This window comes from Gymnogyps californianus, chromosome 2 (genome assembly GCF_018139145.2).
Source record: "Gymnogyps californianus isolate 813 chromosome 2, ASM1813914v2, whole genome shotgun sequence".
Lineage (NCBI taxonomy): Eukaryota > Metazoa > Chordata > Aves > Accipitriformes > Cathartidae > Gymnogyps > Gymnogyps californianus.
Window position 1 is genome coordinate 12,699,493 of NC_059472.1, and position 24,501 is coordinate 12,723,993.

The 24,501-nt window shown below is 44.6% G+C and overlaps 1 protein-coding gene across 1 annotated transcript in view; it reads right to left on the bottom strand.

Moving 5' to 3' along the window:
* Positions 1–24,196, bottom strand: part of FER1L6 (fer-1 like family member 6) — a 125,066-nt gene extending 100,870 nt beyond the window's left edge. Inside the window, exon 1 of the mRNA XM_050892928.1 lies at positions 24,138–24,196. Within this exon, the coding sequence (XP_050748885.1) occupies positions 24,138–24,196 (59 nt within the window). The remainder of the gene's footprint in view (positions 1–24,137) is intronic.
* Positions 24,197–24,501: the final 305 nt, after the last annotated feature.

Here is a 24,501-nt window from a genome sequence, read left to right on the forward strand (position 1 = left end):
TAGAGGAGGCTGCAAATTACTAACTGTGAGCTGAAAAGCAGTGACTGTGGTCATGGTCTGTTGTCTGCAGGGATGAAAGGAAGAGGAAAAGTGTGTCGATACCAGGCTTTCACTCTGCCGATATCTTAGGGTTAATACATACTCATTGAAATGGCAGGGTATTTTTGTAGCACAAATAGACTTTGCAGAGGGATAATGATTGACTCTATTGGAAATGCACAGTGGGGCTTCTGCTGTCCTCTGACAGTGGGATTTGGGTAGGTATTAATTGACACTAATAACTCAAGAACAACACATGAACATGTTTTTTCAAAACAGCTACCCAATGATTAAACATGGAACACTTTGTTGTGTTTCAATAGGGGGAAAAAAAGGCAAAAGCAGGTCTGTCTGGACCCACATCCAGAGATGTAATGCTGATCAGAGAGAGCTTCCTGGCTGAGGGATTATGTGAGCCCGGGCACTTTCCTGCTTCCCGGGCAGGTGACTTCTAGAAACCGCTGTGACTCAAGTGTTTACCCACTAATATTTCCTCTACCCCTGACAAGGCAAGTTGATTAGACAGTTTAGATGAGTGTAGCCAAAAGGTGTGGCTAGCTTTTATTATATGGTTATCATTATTAGTTTGAACAGTGCCATTATGCTTGCAAGGGAGGGTTTGAGTAACGTAATGTAGTGCATTGAAATGCCAAGGAGAAGCACGGTCCAGGTAAAGCACATTGCTGGACAGAAATGGGAAAACAGGCAATGAGGAAAAGGGCTCCACCCAGGCAGATGCCAAGCTGGCAGAGGTTCTCATACACTTCAGAACGAAAGGGGAGAGAAAGACAAATGGAACGGTTTATTGTGAATATTCACTTGGGGATTTCATTACAAGGACATTCTATTTATGCAGTGGTCATGTCTAAGAGTCTGTTTCGTGGACGAAGCATCCATCATTTCTTTGTTTTGTCACAGAAAGTATTACACCACTCTATCCACCTAGTTTTAGTATTCTGTGCAGTTTAATATTCTGTGCAGTGCTCTCAAAAGAAGACAGTAGAAACTGGCAGGAGATGGAGGAGAGTGACTGAGGTGACCAAGGGCATGGAGCACCTTCCAGACAAGTTACGGCTACAAAAATTAGGACACTGATGCTTGGAAAGGACAAATGGGTGGGATACATTAGGGCTTCTAATCATTAGTGGAATGGCAAAGATGAGCAGGAAACACTTGTTCACAGTTTCTCACTGTAGAAGCATTTTGCATAAGATACATACCTACAGTGTTGAACAGATGAAGCAGTTCAGTAGTTGCTACTTAGTGCAGGACCATGTAATGTTGATATACCAGAAAAAATTCAGGGTAAAACTACTCCGTTCAGAGCACAGAGGACAAAGTTCTCAAATAGAGTAGGTTTTGAAAGCAAAGGTTTTTTAAATTTGCAATTAATAGATCATCATCTTTGGCTTCTCAAGCAGTTCAGACTTCTCAGTTTTCATGAATAAATTCAGTCCTGAAAAGATGGTTATTGATCTAAAAGGATTGGAATAGACATCATGCACAGCAGCTACTATAAAAACATTTTCCATGCACTGAAATGGAAGAAGCGTTCTCACGTAAATTAACTACAACCTGCCATAAAAGTCTGATGGCCCCCTTCTCTGCTTTCTGAACAGGAACCCGCCGAGGCACACAGGTAACATCTTATGCTGCCTAACTGAAGCTGGTGTGGAGTCTGGAGCATACCAGGGAGGCTGCAGCCCATCTCTGTCCTGCCACAGCCTGGGCAAAGCATAAGCCTGGGCCACCCTCTCCAGAAAAATCTTGTGCTAGAAGTTGTTCAGGCATGAGGTCTCCTGGAGGTCCAAGCCTTCCAGAGAAAGGGAGGTAAGGAGCGGCCCTGCTTCTTTTCTCTGAATTAGTTAGTAGAGATAGCAGCAGTTATGGCAAGAGGAATATCTGCTGGGAAATGATGGCAGGGCACACTCCTGAGAAACCCTGCTAAGGGGGCCAAGCCCCCCAAGAGTTGGATTTTCTTGGTCTGTAGCAGCTGAATTGGGAGGGGAGAGACAGAAGAGCAAAGCACTTCACCGAAGCACCTCTAGCAACCACAGCTCCCCAGTGCCACCTGCTCCACAGCTTGCCTAAACCTGATGCCTAAATCTTGCCTGAACCAAATATTTTTTTGTTTCGACACTGTCTTTTAGTGCAATTGGTTGGCCTGGAGTTCTTGCGTTGGAAGAGGCAGCGAACATGACGTCCACCCCCTCCCCAGGCCACTCTGGGTTTTACAGACCTCTACCATGCCCTCCATCATCTGTTTTTCTCTTCAAAAATCACAAAACTCTGTTGTTCTCAGCTGTTTCCTATCCTTTGGATTATCAAAGTCACTCTCTCTGAACCCTCCGTGCTCCCCTACAAGCCTTTCTGAGGGGGGAAACCTTCAGCTTCCACCACCACAAGGGTTTTAGCAGGAGCCAACCCCCTTCACTAGCACCAGCACAGCCTGACCACAAGGGAAGGCATCTCCATTGCCAAATTCACAGTAAAGAGAGAACCAGGCATCTGTCACACGACTGCAGGATGTGAGTCGCAGCTGGTGTGGAAGACGACCATGGTCAGAGAGACCACCACAGTCCTGTCCTCCTCTATGGCCCCACTCTCCAGCACCCGCAGCAGCATCTGTCCCAAGCCCCACAGCAGCCACGTGGCCACCAGGACGCTTGGTTCCTCCATCCACAGGCAGCTATGTGTGAGAGCAGGTGATGTACCTGCGTACACTGTGGCACCTTACCCATCTCAGCAGCACGAAGCCCTCTCGTCCACTGCAGGGAACTCTGAGCACCACGTTCCAGCACAAGTTATGTCAGGGCCAAGGAGAAGGGCTGCACCACTGTGAAATCTATGGGCTGGAGCACGTGGGGACTGCTTGGCAAAGTCTGCGCCCAGTGATTGCAGTGGGACCGTGGCCTGGATTGCAGGCCTGGATGCTGAGCACCCACGGACATGGGTGCTATGTTGTCATGATGCTACTTTGTGCACGTTTCTGACTCCTTCACACGACAGCCTTAAATGCTCTGGGTTTTTTTCCCCCTGACTTGCTGTGCTTAAGCACCAGGAAACAAACATGGCAAAGATCTGTTATCCGTAGCCCATGCCATAATCCCTATAACACTGGTATCTTCTCTCACTCAAACCCACCTACTACCTGATTGCCTTTACAGCAGGAATATTTGTAATTCTGCTGAAAGCACACACAGCATTAGTCTCCAGAACACCGTCATTTTTGCAGACACAGAGGCTGTCTTTCATTTTACTTCACTTATCTCGTCAGCTTACCTCCATCTTAAAACAACCCATTTCCCCTCTTACCCACAAACCTAACAAAAAAGGTGCAAAATGAAGACAGCCACGCACAGCCCAACTCTAACATAAAAGGAGGAACTTGAACCTGCTGCCAAATTTCCTGTTTTTCTTCTCCTGTTTTCTCTCCTCTTTCCTCTGAGAAGGGAGTTGTGTTGCAAGTCACACAATTTGCTAGGTCATGATCCACCTAATGTGGATGACAGAGGTGAGATTCATCTCTCCTAACTCCAGATGTCTGCAAACTAAATGTTCACATGTGAATTAGTCATCTGGAGCCTCTTGGTCAATGGAGGTAAAGAAGCATTTTGAGAGCTTGGCCGACCTAACAGACTTCTAGAGAGCTCATGCATGTGTGGACATCTACCAGGGGAACCCCCTGAGCTCTCCAGGCAGGTTTGGGTTTAACTTTTGCAGCCATGGCCCAGGAAAGAGGGTGAAATAAAAGATCCAATAGTCCTTCCCAGTCTTGTGGTAGTAAGATTACACTTACTGGCATAACAAGAAGACATATCTAATAACTAACACCATGAAGGGAGTACCTCCTGTTCACATATTACCATCAAGCTCAAAACATCAGACCACCATAGTCTTGCTACAAAAGCAGTCTCCCCATACTGTATTAGCTGACACCACCCAAGAGCTCTGCAATGTTTGATTTTGGCATCAAGTAGAAAGGACATCATGCGAATATGCACCAGACTGACCCACCCTGCAGTGTGACCACTGACATCTTATCCGTCTGCTCCACGGGCAAAGCTTCAACCACGTCCTTCATCTAGTTTTACTTAACAAAATCAAATATAGCTTACATAGGCTTGTACCTGGATCCCCCACTGCTGTTACATGAGCACTTCCCAATGGTTTGAAGGTATCATACAAAGAGATGTCTCTGCTTCACATACATCCCTTTCTCACTTTTACTTACAGTATGGACAGACTGGAATTTACATGGCCAGATTTCTCCCATGTGAATCAAATAAATTTCTTCTCTTCATTTGCATTCTTACAGCTTCCCATGCAGCTCAGACACAGATGTTTTGGTTTCCCTCTGTGATAAAATTCTGTATAAACCATTCAAACAGTTGTGTCTGCACAACTGCAGTTAAAACCATGATAAAGTTGGTTTGTTTTCTTCCTCAGCTGTGTTGCATTAGAAAAGGGAAAGAAAATTTTTTTAGCAACTGCACTTCTTGATATCCCATATAGATATGCTCTGCTGGTTTATTTAATCCACAACAAGTTTATTCATTTAAATTGAATGTGAAATCCTGTGGGTGACATTTTTATGCTCATGTCAGCAGATGCCTATTTTGCTTTTTTTACTTCAACAGAAACAAGTTTATACAGAATTTTCTCAGCAGCGTCCATAATAGAAATCCCACCTCTAGGCAAGCTTCCAAGCTTCAGCTGCTTGGTCATATGCATGAGGGAGTGTTTTGTGCTTTAAAACCTCACACAGCATTGCCCACAGTAATCTTTCATTCTCCTTTCCAGATTCCATCTTATTACCCTCCTCTGTTGCCCATGAACCTAATTATCTACAAACAAGTTGCTTTAAAGTTAACATTGCCCATAGAATTATTTGTATACCTTCTCCCCTTTTGCATGACCAGGTAGTTATTGCATCTATAACACCATGTGCTTCTTGATTTGTTTAGACCTTATTCCATAGTATAGGCTTGATAAGGCAAAGGCAGCTATACCTTTGAAACGCTTTTGATTTTGGTGTGAGTCAGACTGAGCCCCTGATTATACCCAATGATTTTTCTCCTTTTTCCTACTTTCTACATTAAACAGACTTAATTCCTTCTATAAGCACTTGTGAAACAATCACTTCCTTGTTAAGTTAGATCACCATTCATTCTGATTTTCCCATCCTCATCTTTGTTTCTCTCTGTGTATAGTTATGGAGAATACTTAGTGTCAGTGCCTTGCACAGCTCCCCCATTACAGTTCCAGCCTCAGCTTCATGAGCATTGCTTGGAGTATGCATTTTTATCAATTTATGGACACCTGCCCACAAATTTCCATAATAGACACGGGGCTTCTAAGCACATCCGCTACTAATGGATTTGGAATTGCTCCGTGTATTTTATCTGCACAGCTTCACCTTCATAATACCTGTGGGATAATTTGTAAATCAGTTTTTATATTATCTCCTTATTTAATTTTCTTCCGTGATGTCTCAAACCAGAATGAGACCAGAATGGTGATGTCTTCATATGGCTCTGCTTCAAAGCTGCATGCAGGTCTTAAAAAGGAGATTACAGCAGTAATAGGTAGCAGTCTCTCTTCCTGATGCCCTAACATCATTGCAGACCAGCTCCAGAACCCAAAATACAGCAGAGGGCCAGATGCAGACAGCCTCTTCAGCCTCCAGCATAGGTACTACAGTCCCTAAAATGCCCAGTCCCCCAAACACTGTAATTCAGAGCCCCTAAAATAACTCCCAATATGGTTGACAAAGACTTCTCAGATGTGGTCCCACTTACCAATATGAGGTGCCACTCTCCCCCTCATTTGATTTTATAGGGAGGCAAAGGCTCCCCCTGCGAACAGCTCTCTGCTCCATATACTGACTGTGCAGCTGACCTGGGCTAGGAAACACTGACGCTGCCTCTGAATTGGCAACTTTTGATTCAGCTGATTCAGGATTGAATTTGTAACCAAACAAGCTTTCCAAATGATTATGTTAACTTCTGGGCATGGCAAACGTCTTCACAGACAGCCACACTCGCACTTCTGAACATCTGATAAATTGGTCCCGATTTAGGCATCCCAGATGGTGTTCAGCCCTCATTACTTCTTGCAAACTCCTCAGTCAGTACCAGCTCAATTCAGCTAAAGAAAATGATGGACAAATGTCGCATTTTCTGATATCAAAGCAGCAAGTTGGAAGGGGTTTTTCCTAGTGGGTAGGGCACAAGGTCATTACTTTGACAGGATGAATGCTAGAAGTTTTTCACAAGTATTTCCATGACCAGGTTTATCTTGATTTTATCATTAGAGGGTTTGCAAGGTATTGTAGTCTCCTTTTGTGTGTTTTGTTGTGTTTTGGGTTTTTTTAAATAGCCTAAGCTGTTGGAACAATATCACCTGAGAATCTCAGCCTTTTCTTAAATATTCCGCTCTATTTCTAGCATGATTTGGCTGCAGAGAACAACCCATCCACATGTGCAGCAAAGCCACCTACAGGCTGAGAAATCAAGGAATAACTCCGAGTCTTACCTCTTGGGGCACTCCACCCCTGGGTGGTTTGCAGTTTTTAATGTTGCCACATATCATGCAAACCAGACCTAAGAGATCAGAGAATTTGACACAATTATTCCAAATTATTCAGACATAGCATGGAGAAGGGGAAGGAGATGTAATGCAAACTCCCATCGATTGTTCTGCCAACGGCACTCAGTTTTTCCCCTTGCAATGGCTATTTTTCAGGTCTTGGCTTCCTTTTGATTGTCAGCCCATTGAGATCGTTATGTGGTGCAGCTTTTATAGCAGGTACCAAATGGTAGGCCAGGTACAAATACAAAATTGGACTATAACATGGAGTTTCTGCCAAGTAGGCTGGTGTGTCAACACCCCTGTACACTGTGTGCTCAGACCAGTTTGAGTCAATATCAAACATGCAGCTAAATTTGAGGCAGTATCTTGTTATTTCAGTGCCACAGCCATAAGAATTTTTCTTGTGCTTTTGGCAAATACGTATTTACACAGTCCTGATTTCAGGTGCAACTGCAGATCGGAATATGCAAAGCCAGGATGGTAGTTTCTCTGGCTCCATGGAGTCACTTCCCTTATCAGGGCATGGAGGAGACAGCAAGGCTGGCAAACATCACCCAGCAGTGTCATCTTTGTGGATCTCACCGGCCTTGTCCCAGTGGGTACCTCCTGGGTCCATGTTTGCACTTCACACCTTCTTCCCTGGTCACTCAAACCTCTTCCTCAGAAAGATGCTGCTGCTGTTGCCCAAACACAAGTATTTTACATCTCCCTGAATGGCCTCAGCAACTGCCAAGTGCTCGTCAGTGTCTCTGTTTTAGCAAGAGTGATCACTCGTTAAGGAGCCCACTCAAAATTTGGGTGCCACCATCTTAGGACTCATTCAGACCTATGCAGAGGGATAGTTCCTGCCCCAAAAAGCTTAAAAACCTGAGCAAAGAGGGCATACTTCAGTAAGTGCACTGCCCTATAAATAGACCCTGTGGCTTGGCTTTCTCTTCATTGGCTTCGTTTTTCATATCACTTTCATATCACTCACATACCACTCACACATAAAACTGATTTACAAAACGACAAGGTGGAAGAAAGAACTCTATTTTACTAAAAAAATGAGCTCAAGAAAACAGGAGGTGGGTAAGGTCACACAGATTGAGCCCAGACCGCTCAACTCCCATTTTAGAGAATGAATGAGGCAACCCACAGCTCCATACTGAGTCATAGAAGACAGCAGTGCAAAAGGGAAACACCAGAAGCATCAGTGTGCCCTCACGGCAGGTCACTGCTGAAGCCCTTGGAGATGCCAGCAAGGGACAGTCAGCCCAGGCTGTGCTCCACGAACGGTGGGACAAAGGTGGGACAGAGACTGCCCCTTTGCTTTGCAGTACCCAAAACCTGCCCCAAGGGACCCTGACCCCCAACACCCTGACCCTCAACAGAGATAATTATAATGACCAGAATTCTGTTCATTCTCACTCTGCACAATTTTGTTCTCTCATTTTGTGACGGTGGTCTTTAATCATCTGCACAGAGCTGGCTGAAACGCGGGTCTGAGCTCTCTCTGCGGCAGCATCTTTTCCTACTGAGAGTTCAAAGAATGGACAAGAGCATTTTGGCTCCAGGGCTTTAATTCAGAGTTTTAAACCCAAGCCAAGGGCTGAAAGGAGCTTGTGTATGGCATACACTACTCCGTCTCTCTCCAGTCACCAAATATGCAGTCTGGTTGCAGGATGAACTGGTTTCACAGTGCGAGTTTGACATCTTCATTCTGATCACTGCCTCAAACTATACTAAAAATACAGTAACCACAGAAAGAAAAGGTAAAAGAAGAGCAGATGATTCTTTTTATACAAGCCACTTCTATGTTCCTTTTATAATACTCTGTGAGATGTTAAAGCCAACAGCTCACCCAGCTCTGTCCAGACTGTCAGAGAGAGACAGGAAAATGTAGCTGCTGCCTCAAAGCACCCACTATCCAGGAAAGAAAAGAGCATATGAGAGACGAAGCATCTCCCTAAGCTCCCTGTGATTTGACTCATTGTTTATTAGGAGGCTTTGATTTGTAAACGGGAGGAAATATGCCTCCATTAAATTGTCTTTCCACACCAAACACATGCTGCACAAATTACAGCCCTTGTTAAACAAGGAGGCGCGCAAAAAGCTGCATTGCTTTGCATCAGTTATTCTGCACAAAATGAAGTTAGCGATAATATTTGCTATTCTGAACTGCCATAAGTCACAGTGGAGATATCTAGTTATTGAACACACCAACACTGCCAGAAATAACCCACCTCCTCACAGCATCAGCACAGGTTAGTGAAGCACAGAAGCCAAATACTTGTCTTCCTGATTTGGAAGCACATTTGTTGGCCTGCAAAGGAATTGCTTTATTTTAAGCAGCAAAAATCCACTGCACTGGGGACTTGAAAGCCAGATAAAATAGGCATCTAGGAACATAAATAAGAAAAACAGAGAGAGAGGACATAAGTTTGCTGTCAGTAATCATCTCAATAAACGTGAATTAAAATCTTTTCTTCAAGACATTTAGATTAGTTTTGTGAAAGGTACTGTGTAGGCTGCTAGCCACGCTTTTCAATTTGAATTTAGATATTAATATAATAAAAAGATACTAACACATATTTAAGACATGCTAAAACTTTATTAGTACAAAACAAATCCAAGCAGCACTGTGATAACCATTGAAATTGGAAATGCAGCTGTCAGTCACCTGTGATATAACTAACTTACATCAGCATTTGAGCACATACAGCCTTTGCTTTTTCCAAAATCTCTGTAAAATGCAGACCTGGATTGTTCTCATACAGGGTTTCATATCCAGGGGTAGTTTATCAAACCACTTATAACCAGGAAATGGGATTATCTAAGAAATTTGTAGCTGTCTCCAAAACCCTGCCTCCTCTCTTCTCTGTACAGATCCTGTAAAAATAATTAGCTGATCCTTCATGAAAAAAAACCAGTAGACTTAAAAACACTGTCACGTTTACACAAAAGATTTCCCCCCTTTGGAAAAATGGAGAAAAATGGAGAAAATGGACTTCAGATGAAATTGGATTGCGGAAAAATGACTTCAGATGGAATAGAAGAAAATTCAGGATCTGTGAGACTTCTCTCTTGAAACAGGCACTAGTTTCTGTGTGCAAAAATGAGCAACTGCATGTAGGAATCATAGATTTGCAGACCTCAGTATTTGTAGGAGTCTCTGCAAGAAAGTCTGCAGGGAAAACGCTAGAGTTTATTTTTAAACTTCTCTGCCTTCTCCACAGCGAACATGTTTTATGAAAGATTTAACAAAGCTCATTTAACTGTCGTTATGTTTTCACACAAACACAGAACAGAATTGGAGGGAAGAAAGCTTGATGCTTTTTTGCAAAGGATAACCAAAATCCTTTGTCACTTAATTGCTTTCTTTCTGGGTAAAGAACCGTTTGCAAGCAGAGCCCAAAGCCCGCCCGCTCTCTCCCTTTCCCCCCAAAAGGCGCAGCAGCAGAGCCCCCGTCCCATTTCTTAGAGATCCATTTCCACTACAGCTATGGAAACTCAGCTGCAGCATCAGGAACACACACAGAGCTCTGATCACACACCGCAAATAATACTGTATCTTGGAGCATAATATATATATTCAGGAGCCAAATATCCACTTATCAGAGGCCGGATAAAGCCAGTTACCAATCTGAAATGACATTTATTTCCAAAAACTCTAGGCATTCCTCCTAAAGTGCCTGTACAGCAATTGAAGTTTTCCATGATAAAGTCTTGACACTCAACACCTGCTAAGGTATTTCTATAAAAATGTGGGAAATGCCAGGTCAAGTCATTGTCTGACAGAAACCCCACGGGGAGGTAAGTCTTCTGCATCCTGGCTGGATGCACTAACCGTGACACTATGAATTTAGGAAAAAAATGAAAAGAGAAAGGAAACATGAGTCTCAGTCTCTCCTGAACTTGTTCTTCTGCTTTATATAAATAATAGTATATTCATGGGAGGAGTATATGCCAGGGAGGGGCTCCCTGAACCAGTGCACGCACCATACAGCCTGCAGCTGCAGCAGCCGCAGCCTCACCACCCGCGGCTGGGCTGAGTCCAGGCTGGGTCCCGGAGCCAGCAGACAAACATGTTCTCCAAATAGAACAAACTAGAAAATAAAAAGATCTCGGATCTCCGCCAACCCCATCCCTCAGGTGCTAGGCTGCCATGGCACAGGATCACCCAGCCCTGGGGCAGCCTGGGAAGGCAGTATGCCAGCAGAGCAGATGAACAGGCAGTTACGTGCTGAATGCAGAGCAAATGCACCCTGGAAGAATTTGGGGGGTGGTGTCAGTGTTTTCTATTTTATTTTTAGGTCAGCTACTTCCAAAACCCGTTTGCCTGCAAGAAAGATACAACCATCTTTATTTTTTCTGATGGCAATTCCCAGGCTGCTGGAGCTTTCCCATTGCACTTTATTCCCTCTTAGGCTGGTTCCTAAGGGCACCTTCACTAGCACAATTCTCCAGATTTATTTAACTGCAGGCTGTTCCCGTAAAGCAAATCCATGGCTTGGGAAACCTTGAACCATTGCCTGCCCACGTCTCTCTTTCCAGAATGACTGCAGCCTCTCTACCTCCAAAACCCCATAGTAATCTCCTTGGCAGAGCAGAGATGACATGTCTGGCTGAAGACCAGTATTACCTGGTCTCTCGTGGTTTTAAAAGCTCCGGCGGATTTATGATATTGAGATAAATTCAGCCTTGAATCTTGCCAGCAGTTGCCTGAATAACTCAGGACTGCAAGGGTCCCTAACACAGGTCAGAGCGGCTGAAGCTAGACCTCGTATTTGTGTTATCTGTCCCATTACACTGCAATGACTGCAGCATCAAGTTCAATAACATTCGTGGATTTTTTACCCTGATTCAAGTATACAGCAGGAATAAAATCCCCATTTTGGCTGACAGTGGGATAAAACTCTACTGCAACCAGCACTAGGGACAGGCGTGTGGATTTGTGCCCTCCCCCTCTCCCCATCTTTGGAAACATCAAACCATTTTGTCCCCTAACTTGCAGTGACAAATCCTTAGTGTCAACAACAGCAGAGCAGGGCACATTCCCAACAACATCCATTTAACCAAATATTTGCCAGAAAGGCAGGCCAGGGTGCATTTTGTGTCTCTATTTAGAAATACACTTACTATCTGCCAAAGAGATATTTCAAACAATGCTATGCAAACACAGCTGTATTTGAAACTACCAGACACAGGAGTCTGCAAGTTATTTTTGGAACTAATCTGGTGCATTGAAAGACAAGACATTTTGCCTCTTTTATTGTTACAGATCGCATTACCTGGGTTGCTCCTGGTGAACTCACTATTGTTGTTACCATACTGACTTTGGCGTGTTTCAGCAATCTTGCCTTGAGCACAATTAGGAAATAAAATTTCTTCACTTCAGTATGATACGGAGCTCTGCTCTTTTCCTCTAAAATAGAAGGAATTATTTGACTACCACAATGCCGTACATAAAATTGATGTGATGGTGAAACTGATGAATGAGTCAGTTCTAAGAAGCTGGTAGGGACCACTGTAATTAGGACACCCCTTCACTTCTGTCCTTCTATTTTCATCCAGGTCTTACTCCTTATTCCGAAGTATCATTGTTCCAGGTATCAGCCAGATGACACACAGACACAGCACTGCTGCTCAGCAAGTCAAGAAAATTGAGGGATTACCTAGAGTTAAAACCTTTTTGCCCTTTACATCTCTCCAACAGAAAAACCTATTGACATAGATGGTTACAATCTCACTTTAGCACTTTGCCTCCCCGATCAGCTCCCACCGGCTGACCGGGGTTTGCGGCTGCTGCTCGGCCAGGCGCGGGCACCACAGGGATGCCAGTGGGATGGGGCACGGCAGCAGCCCCGGCCAGGCATCCCTCCCTGCAAGGATGCTCCCATGGTGGAGTTTGAACCAAAAGGGTTTGGAGAAGAGGAAACTGGCTCCACAAATTTAATGTGGTTTCTCTTCCCTTAAAAAGCAGCAACTTCTCTCGATCCATGCAGGAACGTGTGTTTGCACCTCTAGACCCATCAGGACTCTCCCCGGGGGAGCAGCCGGCACTGATCTCCTTCGGATGCCGGGGAACACGTGGCAGCCTCGCGGCTGTCTCTGTCACCAACTGGAGAGGACCAGTTCAGTTCTGCTGGTGAAGTGAAGAGTATAATTTTGATCAGTTCGGGATTGAATGAAACGCCTAGTTTAGCATGATTTTTTTTTTTTTTAACTTTTCAAATTTAAATGTCGGCAAAATATCTCACAATGGAATATATTTAGATTAAATCAGCAAATAGTTCAGAAAAAAAAGCCTGTTCCTTTTGCATTTTTTCAACAGGTAAACTATTTGTCAAAAATACGTCATTCAAATAGAGTGTCTCAGCTCCAGTCTTCAGCTTTAACTGGCCTGTTTGCATCAGGAAGGAAATGGGGTGATGCTTCAGCCTGAAGTTTTAAAAAATATTATGATGATTCTTTCAGGGATGATCATAAACCATAACATACCCCTGTAAATAAGTACTTTGTTATTAGTATGAGCATTTTTTTTCCTTTCTTAGATAAAATTGCAACAATTTTCTGTTTAATTTTGTTTTATGCCTTGTGTTGAAAAAGATTAACTCCATTTCTCTAGAAAATACCACTTATCTGTATTCTTTGAAGTGAGTGATAAAAACAAATTAGAGCTTGGTGCAGGCATGAATCTTTTTGCCATCCTACTCCTTGCACAGGACTGCGGATTGGTTTGCAAATTTTTTAATCAAGTGAGGGTGAAATCTCTAGATAAATTTGAGCAGCAGAAGACAGACAATTCATTTTTTCCTGCTGTCTGCGTTCATCCCAAGGAAGAGCTGACAAAAGCAGAGCCCGCAGAGCACATCCGTGAGAGGTATGCAGCACAGCAGAAGATGTGCACGGCACAGCCGCTGAATCTCCTCTTCTGTGGCTGGCCATGCTGATGTAAAAACTATTCCAGTTTTCAGAGTTCGAGATGTCAGGCTGTGGAAGTGAAATTCTACCTATTTCAGAATAAATAAAATATGATCAAAGGAAGACATTCAAGTGACTTTTATTTCTGAAGAACGGCTCACGGCACACTGAAATGAAACATCTGATACTCCTAGGCACAAACTGTCTCGACCGTATTTCTCTTACAAAACCTTTTCAGCCGTAATTCCCATAGCAAGGAATTATGAAGAGAGGAAGCACAATTCACACACAGACTAGAGAATACACGTACATGATGCTGTCTCATCCACAGCTTCTGTCTCACGTGAGGACACTAAAGACATCCAAAGGGCGTCTAGTACGTAACACCAGCAAGAGGCCATGCACATCTTGGCCAACAAAACATTTGTGTGTTTTGCTCCAAAACCCAGCAGAGAAGTTGGTTTCTCCTTGGCTTTGCCCCAAGGCAGGCAGGATTGCCCCAGGCTCACTGCGGATTACCCTGCGGTTTGCAGCATGTGCAGGCTGGAATCAAGCTCAAAGTGAGAGCCAGGGAACAGCGTGCGGCATCCCCACAGGAAGAATACAAACCAGGGTATTATTTCTTACAGTCTCAGTCCCTGCCCGTACTGGGCAAGCAAACGAACAGCCCCATCCCTGCTGGAAACCCTGCCAGCTGCCCTCTCCATCCCCTGTCAGGCACCTCATCGTCCCCCACACCTCGTTTCTGCCTGCACGTGAAATTCAGGATGCAAACAGGGCTGTGTGCTTTCCTCTCTGGCCACGACAATGTTGGACCTGCAATACCCTACATCAGACAGACAGCCCTGTGTGGGGATGTTTTAATTACCATCTCCCAGGGCTGACGTCCCAGTGGGCGAGAGCCCGGCACTGCCGTAGCTCAGCCCACACTGTAAGCAGGGCTTAACAGAGCTGTCACACTGGCTTTTCTTTCCCACATCATCGCTCGAGACGTGACATTCAGGTACGTAAATATACTTCAGAAAACCTCTGTGCTGAAAACGGCCTTTGTCACCTCAGCACTCAGTAGAAGCAAATACAATAGTATCACTATTGCCAACAGACCTTCGACTGTAATTCAGGTTCCCAAACACATTTCTAAGTTTTCGGCACCGAGTATCTGCTACAACCACGTAAGAAAGCTGCTGGCACAATCTGCAGTTGCAACTCAATAAATTTCTAAAAGTTGAACAGTTTTGTGTCTAACTTAAAAACATTATTTGGATTTTTTGTTGTTGTTCAAAATATAAAACCTGCATTATTCTTAATATTTTCATCTCAGGTAGTTCTCTTTTTGGAAAAAGCGAGTGTCACACTCAAATGATCTGTAAAACTAGGAACAGCTCCTCCAGAGTCTAATTCAGCGACTTTTCAACCTCTTCTGAGCAGATATAGATAACTAAAATCCATTTACAGAAATGCCAGCACCCTGTACAGCTCTTGAATACTTTGTAGAAAACTATGGCACGAGCATGAGAGCCAAAGCTTTACAGACAGGAGGTGTTAGGCAGGGGTTAAACACCATGGGGAAGACAGTCACTTCAATATCACTGTTTTTGCAGACAAATACTAAACCCTCCAATCCTTTCTGCTTTACTGTTCCCATTCTCAGAAGTGCAACTCCATCCAGAAGCTGCTAACACACGTAATACCAGTTAATGTTCCTGTGCATAAAATCAAGATACAAAACACAATAAAGCCCTCTGTCTACAACAGTCTAATAGGTTTTAAAGGTATAAATTGTTATAGTATGACTATGCATCGTATATTCGTTTTGTGTTTTAATTCCCATTAGTTTGCCATCAGAGTAGGCTGATGAAAATATCAACTTGAGTCCAGAGTGGCCAGTTCACAAAATCACACTAGGAAGTTAAATACTTGCAGTAAAAAAGCAAGTATTAAAGATGACAGCAAAATGCCATGAAGCTCAGCTGAAGTCTGTGGAGGCTACGGTAAACTTTCAAATTACCATGACAAAACGTGGTTCATGAATCTGGCATCCTCAGTCCCATATTCAGATGAGTGTTTCAGATCTGCTTCATGCTTTTAGCACCCTCAACTGCTGTTCAGCCTGGAGAGCCTCAGCTCAGTTTTGGTAACCTCCTTGCTGCCTTCCTGAGTGCTTTCAGCTAAATTCACTCAAAAGGTCAAAGGACGTCTCCCTGACCTGCCATTTTAAGAATGTCACAGAGACTTCTTTGTGTCTCTTCACTTGTTTCTTTCTCCATCCTCATGAAATTTAGACATCTCAACTCCATCGCTCAGGAACTTCACAGGTCTGCCCTTCTTTACCACTACAACATGGACGAGGGTAAACTTTCCACCTGATCCAGAAACAACATCATGCATGAGTCTTGGACAACCACAAAACCTCATCGCATTTCTGACAATATTGCTGCTACCTCTGTAGTTACTTATTGCTGTATCGGAGCAGCGTGTACCACATGGTGCTCACAGCATCACTGATGCTGGATCTTCTGCTTGCATTTGTCAGAGACACCTGTGTTTGCCTGAGATGTTTGCTTCACACCCTCAGCGTGGCCAAGAGCAGACCGTACCGCGGACCATAACTTCACTAACTGCAATCAAAAGCTCTCAGGGCTCTGCTGTGCAAAAAGACGCCAGGGCATGGGAGTGCATATTGCCATGCCCAGCAGCAGCACCCTTCCTCCCCTTCAGCCTTGAGCTCTTGGCCCAAATGACTTTTGATAAAGGAGCAGAAATCAGACCAGCAGCCTTTTACTCACAAGGTTTACATAGCACTGCAAGCAGCCATAATATGTGGAAAGTGTCACCTGTGCTCAGTGATGCTATCATAAACTTAAACCCAGCAAGAAGTGGAGTCACATACATGACCTTCAAACCAAGCATAAGCCCATGTTTCATGCCATTACAGTCACTTAGCAAAATGCCTACTTGTGTGATTTGCTGCACCAGGCTGAACCATCATAAATGGTTATAAGAATAATTTTAATTGAATGTGCGAAGACTTTACAAGGGAATGTTCTGGGGGATGTTGGGAAGAAAAGGTTAGCATCTCCTGCAAAAGTCAGTTCGCCGTTTCCTTAACATAATTTGCGTCCTTTGAAATTAAGAGAAGAAGGATCTGGACTGTGAATGGATGTTTTATTGTCTTTGCCGTTTGTGATACAAATAACAATTTTTTATTGCTGAAAGTGACACAGATTCAGAAAGTTGTCTTGCTGCGCAAGCAGTGCCACTGATAACAACTTCAGGGTTTCCTCCTGGAGCCATGCGACTGTGCTCGATTATCACGTCCATGTTTTAGAAAACCTAGTTCTGGCCCATGATCTGAGCATAAATCGCCAATTCTACAATCAAAGACAAAAATCCCTCAACATAGTTTTCTCACATTTTATGATTTTTTTAGGTTGGGAAGACTCATGCTGGCTGGACACTTGAATGCTGCATCTCCAGTAGCACATGGAACAATGACCACTTTGGCCAGTTTTAGTCACTTCATGAGAATTTGGTATCATGTGCCTTGAAATGAGACAGCACCTAGCACAGAAAGTTGAGCTGCTTTGACAGGATTACCAGATTTAGATCTTATTAGCTCCAAGCCATTCATTAACACCTCTGGTTTCTTCTTTGCTCTTCAGTATTTCAGTATAGAAGTTTTAATGAACTTATCAGTGGGACAAAGATGATTCTTTGCTATGAATGTATATATTTAAGATCTGTCTCTTAAAAGTATCTGACAGAGACGGACGATGTGGAGCCCCCTGGGAGGGTCTCTGACAGGGTGATAAGGTAGGACGCTTTTCTGTATTTCACACGTAGAGACTCACCAGTCTGAGAGCATTTCCTCCAGAGGCATTTGACAGGGGACACATTTCAGAGCAGGGAAAGAGGGTATAGAAGAAAGGAACTTTGTGGCACTATATGTGCATGTTACACAGATACATACACAACTTCCCTACCAGCTTCATACAAAATTATCTATTAGACTCCTAGGTTTCAGCAGCAGCAGGCAACGTTGCATAGGAGCTCTTCACAGCAAAGACGGGCTGTCCCTGCCATGCAGGATGCAGAACAACGTTCCAGTAACTTTTTGGGCAACTAAAGTTTTAAGTTCAGTCAAGTTCGCAAATCTACAGCAAATTCATTCCTTCAGGGCTTGGTGCTTTTTAGGCATGGGCCAGTAAAGAGGCAGCACAAAGCTGGAACATCTCCTGAGGCGTCTCCCTCCATTCACCCGCATTTGACCTTCTGCTGACTCGAGCCCTGGCAAGAGTTCTGGCAGTAACCCAAGGAAGAGGTAAGTCGAGGGGAAAAAGTCTCCATCACTTCTAGAGCATTGACACTGTGTTCTGCAGATATTACGCAAACATCATGGTGCCAGCTACAAGACCTTTCTGACCTTGTTATAATTCCTTAGAAATGCAGTGTTCAGGGGTGAAGTTTGGGGGTTTTTTTAATTATTAATACGGAGGTATCGATACTGCTTACAGCAAAGTCACTGGTGGCCTACCTATTTTTATTTACAAATGAAATGGCACAATGCAGTCACAGTCATTCTCTTCTGTCCCACTTAGGGCAAAGATAAGCCTGCAGCAAAACAACTTGATACACAGCATGATTCTGTAATTTTCAGAGCTAGGAGCTCTATTTCTAAATATTAATAAGATGTCCCAAACCTCAGAAGACCTTCATCCATTTTCATTTGGTTTAAGCATTCTTTCCTTCCCCCAAAACTGCAATCTCTGCCCTGAGCCTGCTCCCCACACCACCCGTCTGTAGGCAGCCTCATGCAGCCTGAGAAGCCGCTGAGCACTGAAGCCTCAAGCCCATGTGTGACAGGCACAGCAATACAATATGAATTAACGGAGGGTGTCTGTGCTGTTATAATAATAAAGCCTAGAACTGCTACTGTGATTAAATATAGATCTGCAGCAGAAATAAATTCTTCCTGAGTCTGACCTGTGCCTCAGCAATGCAGATGAGTTGTTGGCAGACAGGGTTAACCTTTCCTCACAGCTGTAATTAGCATGATGGATTCATCATTACATGGAAATTTAGATTTGTTTGGAGGAGAGAAAAAGCCTACTGGGATCCTGGTGACTATATTCATTATCTACAGAAATGTTAGTATCTAGATCAGGGTTGGACACAGACAGCTATAGGTGCTGCTGCAACATTCAAGAGCACGCTCCCTGGTCTGTACGTGTGGGACTGGGGACATCCCAGGGACAGCCACTAAACCTGTCCCCTTCAGCACCACCAAAACCCTTCAATTTCTAAATATCCAAAGCCAACCATTCTCCAGTTCTTTTCTTTCACCCCACTATAGCTCACGGTTAAGACGACAGAGCTGCAGAAAGATTAGGGTAATGAACTGTATCTCAAGCATCTAGACCTCTGCATTGCCTTCCACAATCATAACGGGGAAGTGCACGGCTACACTGAAATGCAACATAGCTCAGGGGGGGCCAAATGAGAAAGCACCTGCAAAAGGCAGTGTTTGTTACTTCCACAACACCGTTATGGTTTATCAGTCAGGGAATACAAGAGCAGCTGAACAACAGGGTGCAAGATCACTGCTGGTTGTCCTCAGGCTGGAGACGTACCTAACCCCAGCTAGTCCTGATGAGCTGCGTGTTAAGCATATTAGATTGGCATATTAAATAGGTCAGGATGCTCAGGCATGCTGCTAAGCCTTCTAGCCCAGCCTCCCTACGTGCTGCCTTGCTGAAGTCCTCTGAAGGAAGGAAACTGAACCTGCTGGGGAAATCACAAAGACCTAAGATAAGCCCGAGGTAAGCTAGTGGCTTTCTTGCAGCTTAACCCTGGCCCAAGGACTCAGCAAACACCAGCCATACTGAAGCATCTCCAGGAGAGCAAGCACACAACTAATTCAGCCGAGCTCCCTCCGCTGCACTTGCAGCAACAGAAATGCTCTTACAGCACCAGTCTCCTCTGTGAGAGGTCTTGCAGAGGTGATGGCAGCAAGTCCTCACGGCCCCTCAGCGAGGCCGGTGGTGTTGGATTTGTATCTCACTGACAAGAAAAGAGGCAGAGAAGCAACTTGCAAAGGCCCAGTGGAAGCCAGTGCTAACGTCAGAAGTTGAGCTCCTGCACCCAGTTTAACCTGTTGTTTCTTCACCTGTGAACATAGCAGGGAGCAAAAAGGGGCTGCGACGGATGCCACTGCCTCTGCCTCGGCACCCTGTGGTCCCAGGCTATGGACATGGCGCTCAGCTCTGCCTCTCACCCGGGAGCCAGGTCTGACACCTTGACAACATATAGAAGTGCCCCTCCAAAGGAAGGACATTGCCTGTTCCTAAAGCACCTCAGTCTGCTGAAATAAAACAAATCGCTGTGAGGTCTTGGGGCATCAGGGAGAAGCTCCACACTCATACAAGCTATCCAAGCTCACATCAGATGTGTGTCACCCCTCCTCTTTACACCCATGTTGCTTATACCTCTGTCCACCTTGGCAGAGCTTCTTCAGAAAGACCAAGACAAAGAAATTCATGCTACTTTTTGGTGATAACAGTTTTCCTCCTGAAAATAACCAGCTTCAGTTTCCACAGCCTTTTCAAACTGATCTGCTGCAAGGAAATTTCCTTCTGATCATTTCCCACAGTTGCTCCGAAGCAGGATGTTTCTGAGCAAGTGGCAGAGCCTAGCCCCCTCCACCTGCTGCTGCCGGTGCTATGTGAAAAAACAAATCCGCTCCGGGGACAACACTTTTGTTGTTTTGCAAAGCACTAAGTCAGCAAATGAATCTAATTCATCCCCAGTACAAAATGCCAGTACCAATCATTCACATCAGGGCAGAACAGAATTGCACAGCGCTCCCCAAATGCGAACTCTGACCATTTTGTCAGTGTAAAAGTCAAAGGCTGTAATTGCTCTATAGCTCCAGCCAATTCGGGAAAGCGCTTTCCTGGGACTGGCCTTTGAAGCCAGGAGACCGTTAGATATCTGGCTACAGGATCATGGCAAGGAGACAAGAGGTGTATCTCCCCACAGCGGACATTTTAAATATATACAAACCATGCCCAGAATGGGGATTTACATTTTCTGCTAGGATTTCTACAAAACCCAAGAGGAAACCTTTTCATCCCACTGCTGTACACATGTCGGGTGTCTGAGAAGTGAAGACAGCAAACTGGCTCACTGGAGCCGCTATAAAAAGCCAAAACCCTCCATGAAACATTACCAAGTGGGAAGTGATATCCAGGGACACTTCAGTGTCATAGGCCATTCCCTCCCCTCCTCCTTTAAACATTTTTTAAAAGAAAAGACTACAAAAACTGAAGGAACAGGAACACAAACACGCTCAGCCCATGCACATCTCAACCATGGCAGTCAACTGTGGCCACGTCACCCACGAAGCCACCGCTGCCAAGCCCCAGCTGGCCACCATTTCAGCCACCTCACTGAGTCAAAACTGACATTTATCTGTCAAAACTAGTTTGGAGGTAGGACCCCAATTCTGCAAAATCTTTTTTTTTTTTTTCAAGCTAAGCCTGACTCCGGAGGATAGCTACAGTCTTTACCAGACATATACGATGATTAAAAAAACCCCCTTATTTGACAGGTAAGCTCATGTGATGACTTCTTTGAAGCATTTGAAGATTTTCTGTCATTTTTCCCTTCACGTGCAAGTAAAGTTTGATTGGCAGTTTGAAGCTTGCTATTAAATTAGCCCCTATTTTTAAACCTCAGGGACCATAATGTATGACAAAGCAAACTTTAAGCAGATGAAACATGCAAGACCGCATGAGGACAGAGGAAGGGGCAAGCAATGCTCCAGCAGAGTGATCAGGCAGCTCAGGTATGCCAGTGTAACTCCCCATGGGGGCATCTAATCCCAGATTAAAAATAACCCTTTTCCAGAATGACGTCTCCATTTTGAAGCATAATTACCCTCTTCCTGAGATGCCATTCAGTTCCCTGCTCTAGAAAAATTAAACTTTATAGTGATTATGATTAGAAAGATTTATTTCAGTGACACAAAGACAACATAACAGTTAAAAGGAGTCCACAGCGTATAAAAAAAGCTTGCTGCATTTTTTTCCCCATGTGTAACTCTCCATGTCTTCTAACACTTTGCAAGGCTTCTGCCAACATCAGTCTTTTAATTTTTCTCATGCACGGAAAAATCCTTCCAAATGTAACAGCTACATGCAGCTTTGCAGCTCTGAAAGACTCAGTTATCAGTGCATACCTTCAGGAGACACAGTTTCTTCTTACAGAGACAGTACAGCTCTATCAGAGTCCTCTCTGCTCGTTATTAAACACCCAGTGGCCGCAGCTGCCCAGTGGCCCAGCTGTCCCTTCCAGCCCCAGGTCCCTGCACAGACCTTTCTGAAGCCATCTGAGATGACAGGACCCTGAGATGTTCAGGAGCAGCTTGGGACACATTTCATCTCCATCTCTTCTCGTCCAGCACGGTAAAGGCGCTGTGAGTCAGAAGGGGAGGTCTGCAGCGAGGTACAGGCAGCAGCCTCGGCTGAGAGACACAGCGCGGCTCTGTCGTGGGGAAAAACCCTTTCCAAAGAGCTGTTATGTGCTGGAATAGCAACACAGAGCAAGTCGTGGGTTTGATGACAGCAGAGCCGGAGGCAATGGAGTGGAAAGATCTGCAAAAGCAATCCTGGCCCAGCAGTCCTGGCATGGCAATGCAGCAGCAACAGCAATAAAATTCCTGCGAGTCCCCTCAGTAGCATGGTACCACCTATTTCTACTCTTCTTCCCCCACAGCCCTGCTAAGAGCCCAGAGGTACCCCAGTGTCAGACTCCTTCCCTTGAATCATCTCACCAGCACTGCTAATTGATCTCAGCACAGACTAATTGATCTCAGAAGGGGAGATTTTTTCCATCACGGCAACTTTCTTCAGTGGCAGACCACATAGTGTTTAATCAAACTAAACTTATCATCTAAATATTTTAAGAAATCCACCTGAGCTCTTCTCTACTCAAGCAAATGGAAATCTATTAAGACCATTAAAAATTAAGGTTTTTTTTCTTAAGGTCTAATAAGATCTACACACTAAGAATCATTTCTTCCTCTCTCTCCTTTCCTCCTCCCACAAAATATTACTTGACTGTATGTCTGGTAGCCCACAAAAAAACAAAGCATAACCCGGAGCCCAGGGGACACCTGTCTACAAATGACATAAGATAATACACCGCCGTGTCACCAGCTTGGGTTTGCAACAAGCCAGCCAACACCCACCCCACTGCAAGAGCAGCAGGGAATCCAGCCTTGTTTTGCTAACGTGGGATGGTCCAAAGGGGTTGGACACAGGGATGAAACTCTGCTTTTGGGGACATCTGCTTGGGCTGCACTGCTGAAGTGGTCCAGGGGTCCCTTTTAAGCACAAAGGGAGCGATGGTCTTTGCCCCCTGGATGTATGCACACTGACTGCAAGCAAGCACACGCAGAGGTTGGCAGCTGGGCTGCTTGAACAGTACAAACTCGTCAGCTTTGAGAAAAGGCAATCGGCCGGGTGGGGATGCGGCTCGCAGGCTGCCAGGCACACCACGCCAATGCCTCCTGGGGTCATCGGTGGACAGCTAGGGACCACTGCTGCAGGCACTGCACCAGCACACAGCGAGAAGCCACTTCTGCCCTGTAAGCACTTGCAAAGATGAAGTAAAAGCAAGAAGCCAAGCCGGGAGCTGCAGTCAGAAACTTAACACCTTCACAACAAGCTCATCCACTCTCCGCAGATGGAGATTCAGCCAGGAATAGGGATAGGAGGGGAGAGGGCCTGTTTAGAAAAAAAAAAGTACATTTTTCTAAAATCAAGAGCTTCTGGGTAGCTGCTCTTACTCTTAAACTAGGAGGAGCAGACACAACACCACTTCTCTGCAATAGATTAGTCTCTCATTTTTTAAATGCAAGACTGCTCTCTGTTGGAGAAGACCTGCCTGCTGTTTGCAGCCTAGTAAAACCCTGTCAAGCAGCAATTGGTACTTTTCCAGTATCAGCAGGACAGTGGTACCACTGGCTGGGAGTTAATGTCGCAGATGGAGTGACGTACTTCACTTGTAAGAGAGAAGTAGCAATACGTTTACTGATATAAAACAGCAATTTAACAAAGTTTGATAATAAATGTGACAGTGGCTTAACAAGATTTGATGGCAAGGTACACTTGATTATTTACTGCATAGAGGACAGGGTCAGACAAAACTGTCAAGGAGACCCTCCTGTTGAGTCATGAGGTTCAGAAAGGACCTCCTTGCATTTTCAACTCTTTCTCAGAGGGGAGTTTAGGTGCTGCTGGATCCAGACTTAGTCCCAGACTTGGTCAGCAGTTTATGTCTAAAGGATTATAGGTGTACAATCAATCTTTTATATCACTTGGTTAGGATTTCAAAGTTTAGCATGCTGTTAATCACTTACCGAGAACCTGTTGTGGCAAGGACTCTCTCAAACTCGAGGAGTAACCTTGAGAGGCGTCCCTACTCAAGGGGAGATCCTGGCATGCAGCCCGCTGCCATGCAGGAGAGCTTAACGGGCCCTGGGCTGTCCGCTATTTATGGAGCAAGATATTTGACTTATAGTCATATTTACATACCGACTGCAGATGTTAGTTTCTTCCAAATTTGGCTTGAGTCGGACGTTGACCAGCACCATGGTTAGGTGGGCGCATTGTTCAAATTAGCCCTTAGCTGTTGTTTTATCTGTCTCCCCTGAATTCACTTTGAGCCAGATGCAGCCATCACAACCAGACGCATCCCTTACGACTGCCACCGGTGGTTATCACTTGAGCAGGGTTACGGGAAATAAAGGTCGGGGGAGGGAGAAGGGAAGCACACTGCCACAGTTAAAAGTCAGTTTATGAAAAAAGTAATGGTTTGTTCTGCATCCTAAGAAAGCATTATCTAGATTTTTCCCTTGATAAACAAAGCAGCTGTTCTGCCCAGCTCAGAGCAAGGACT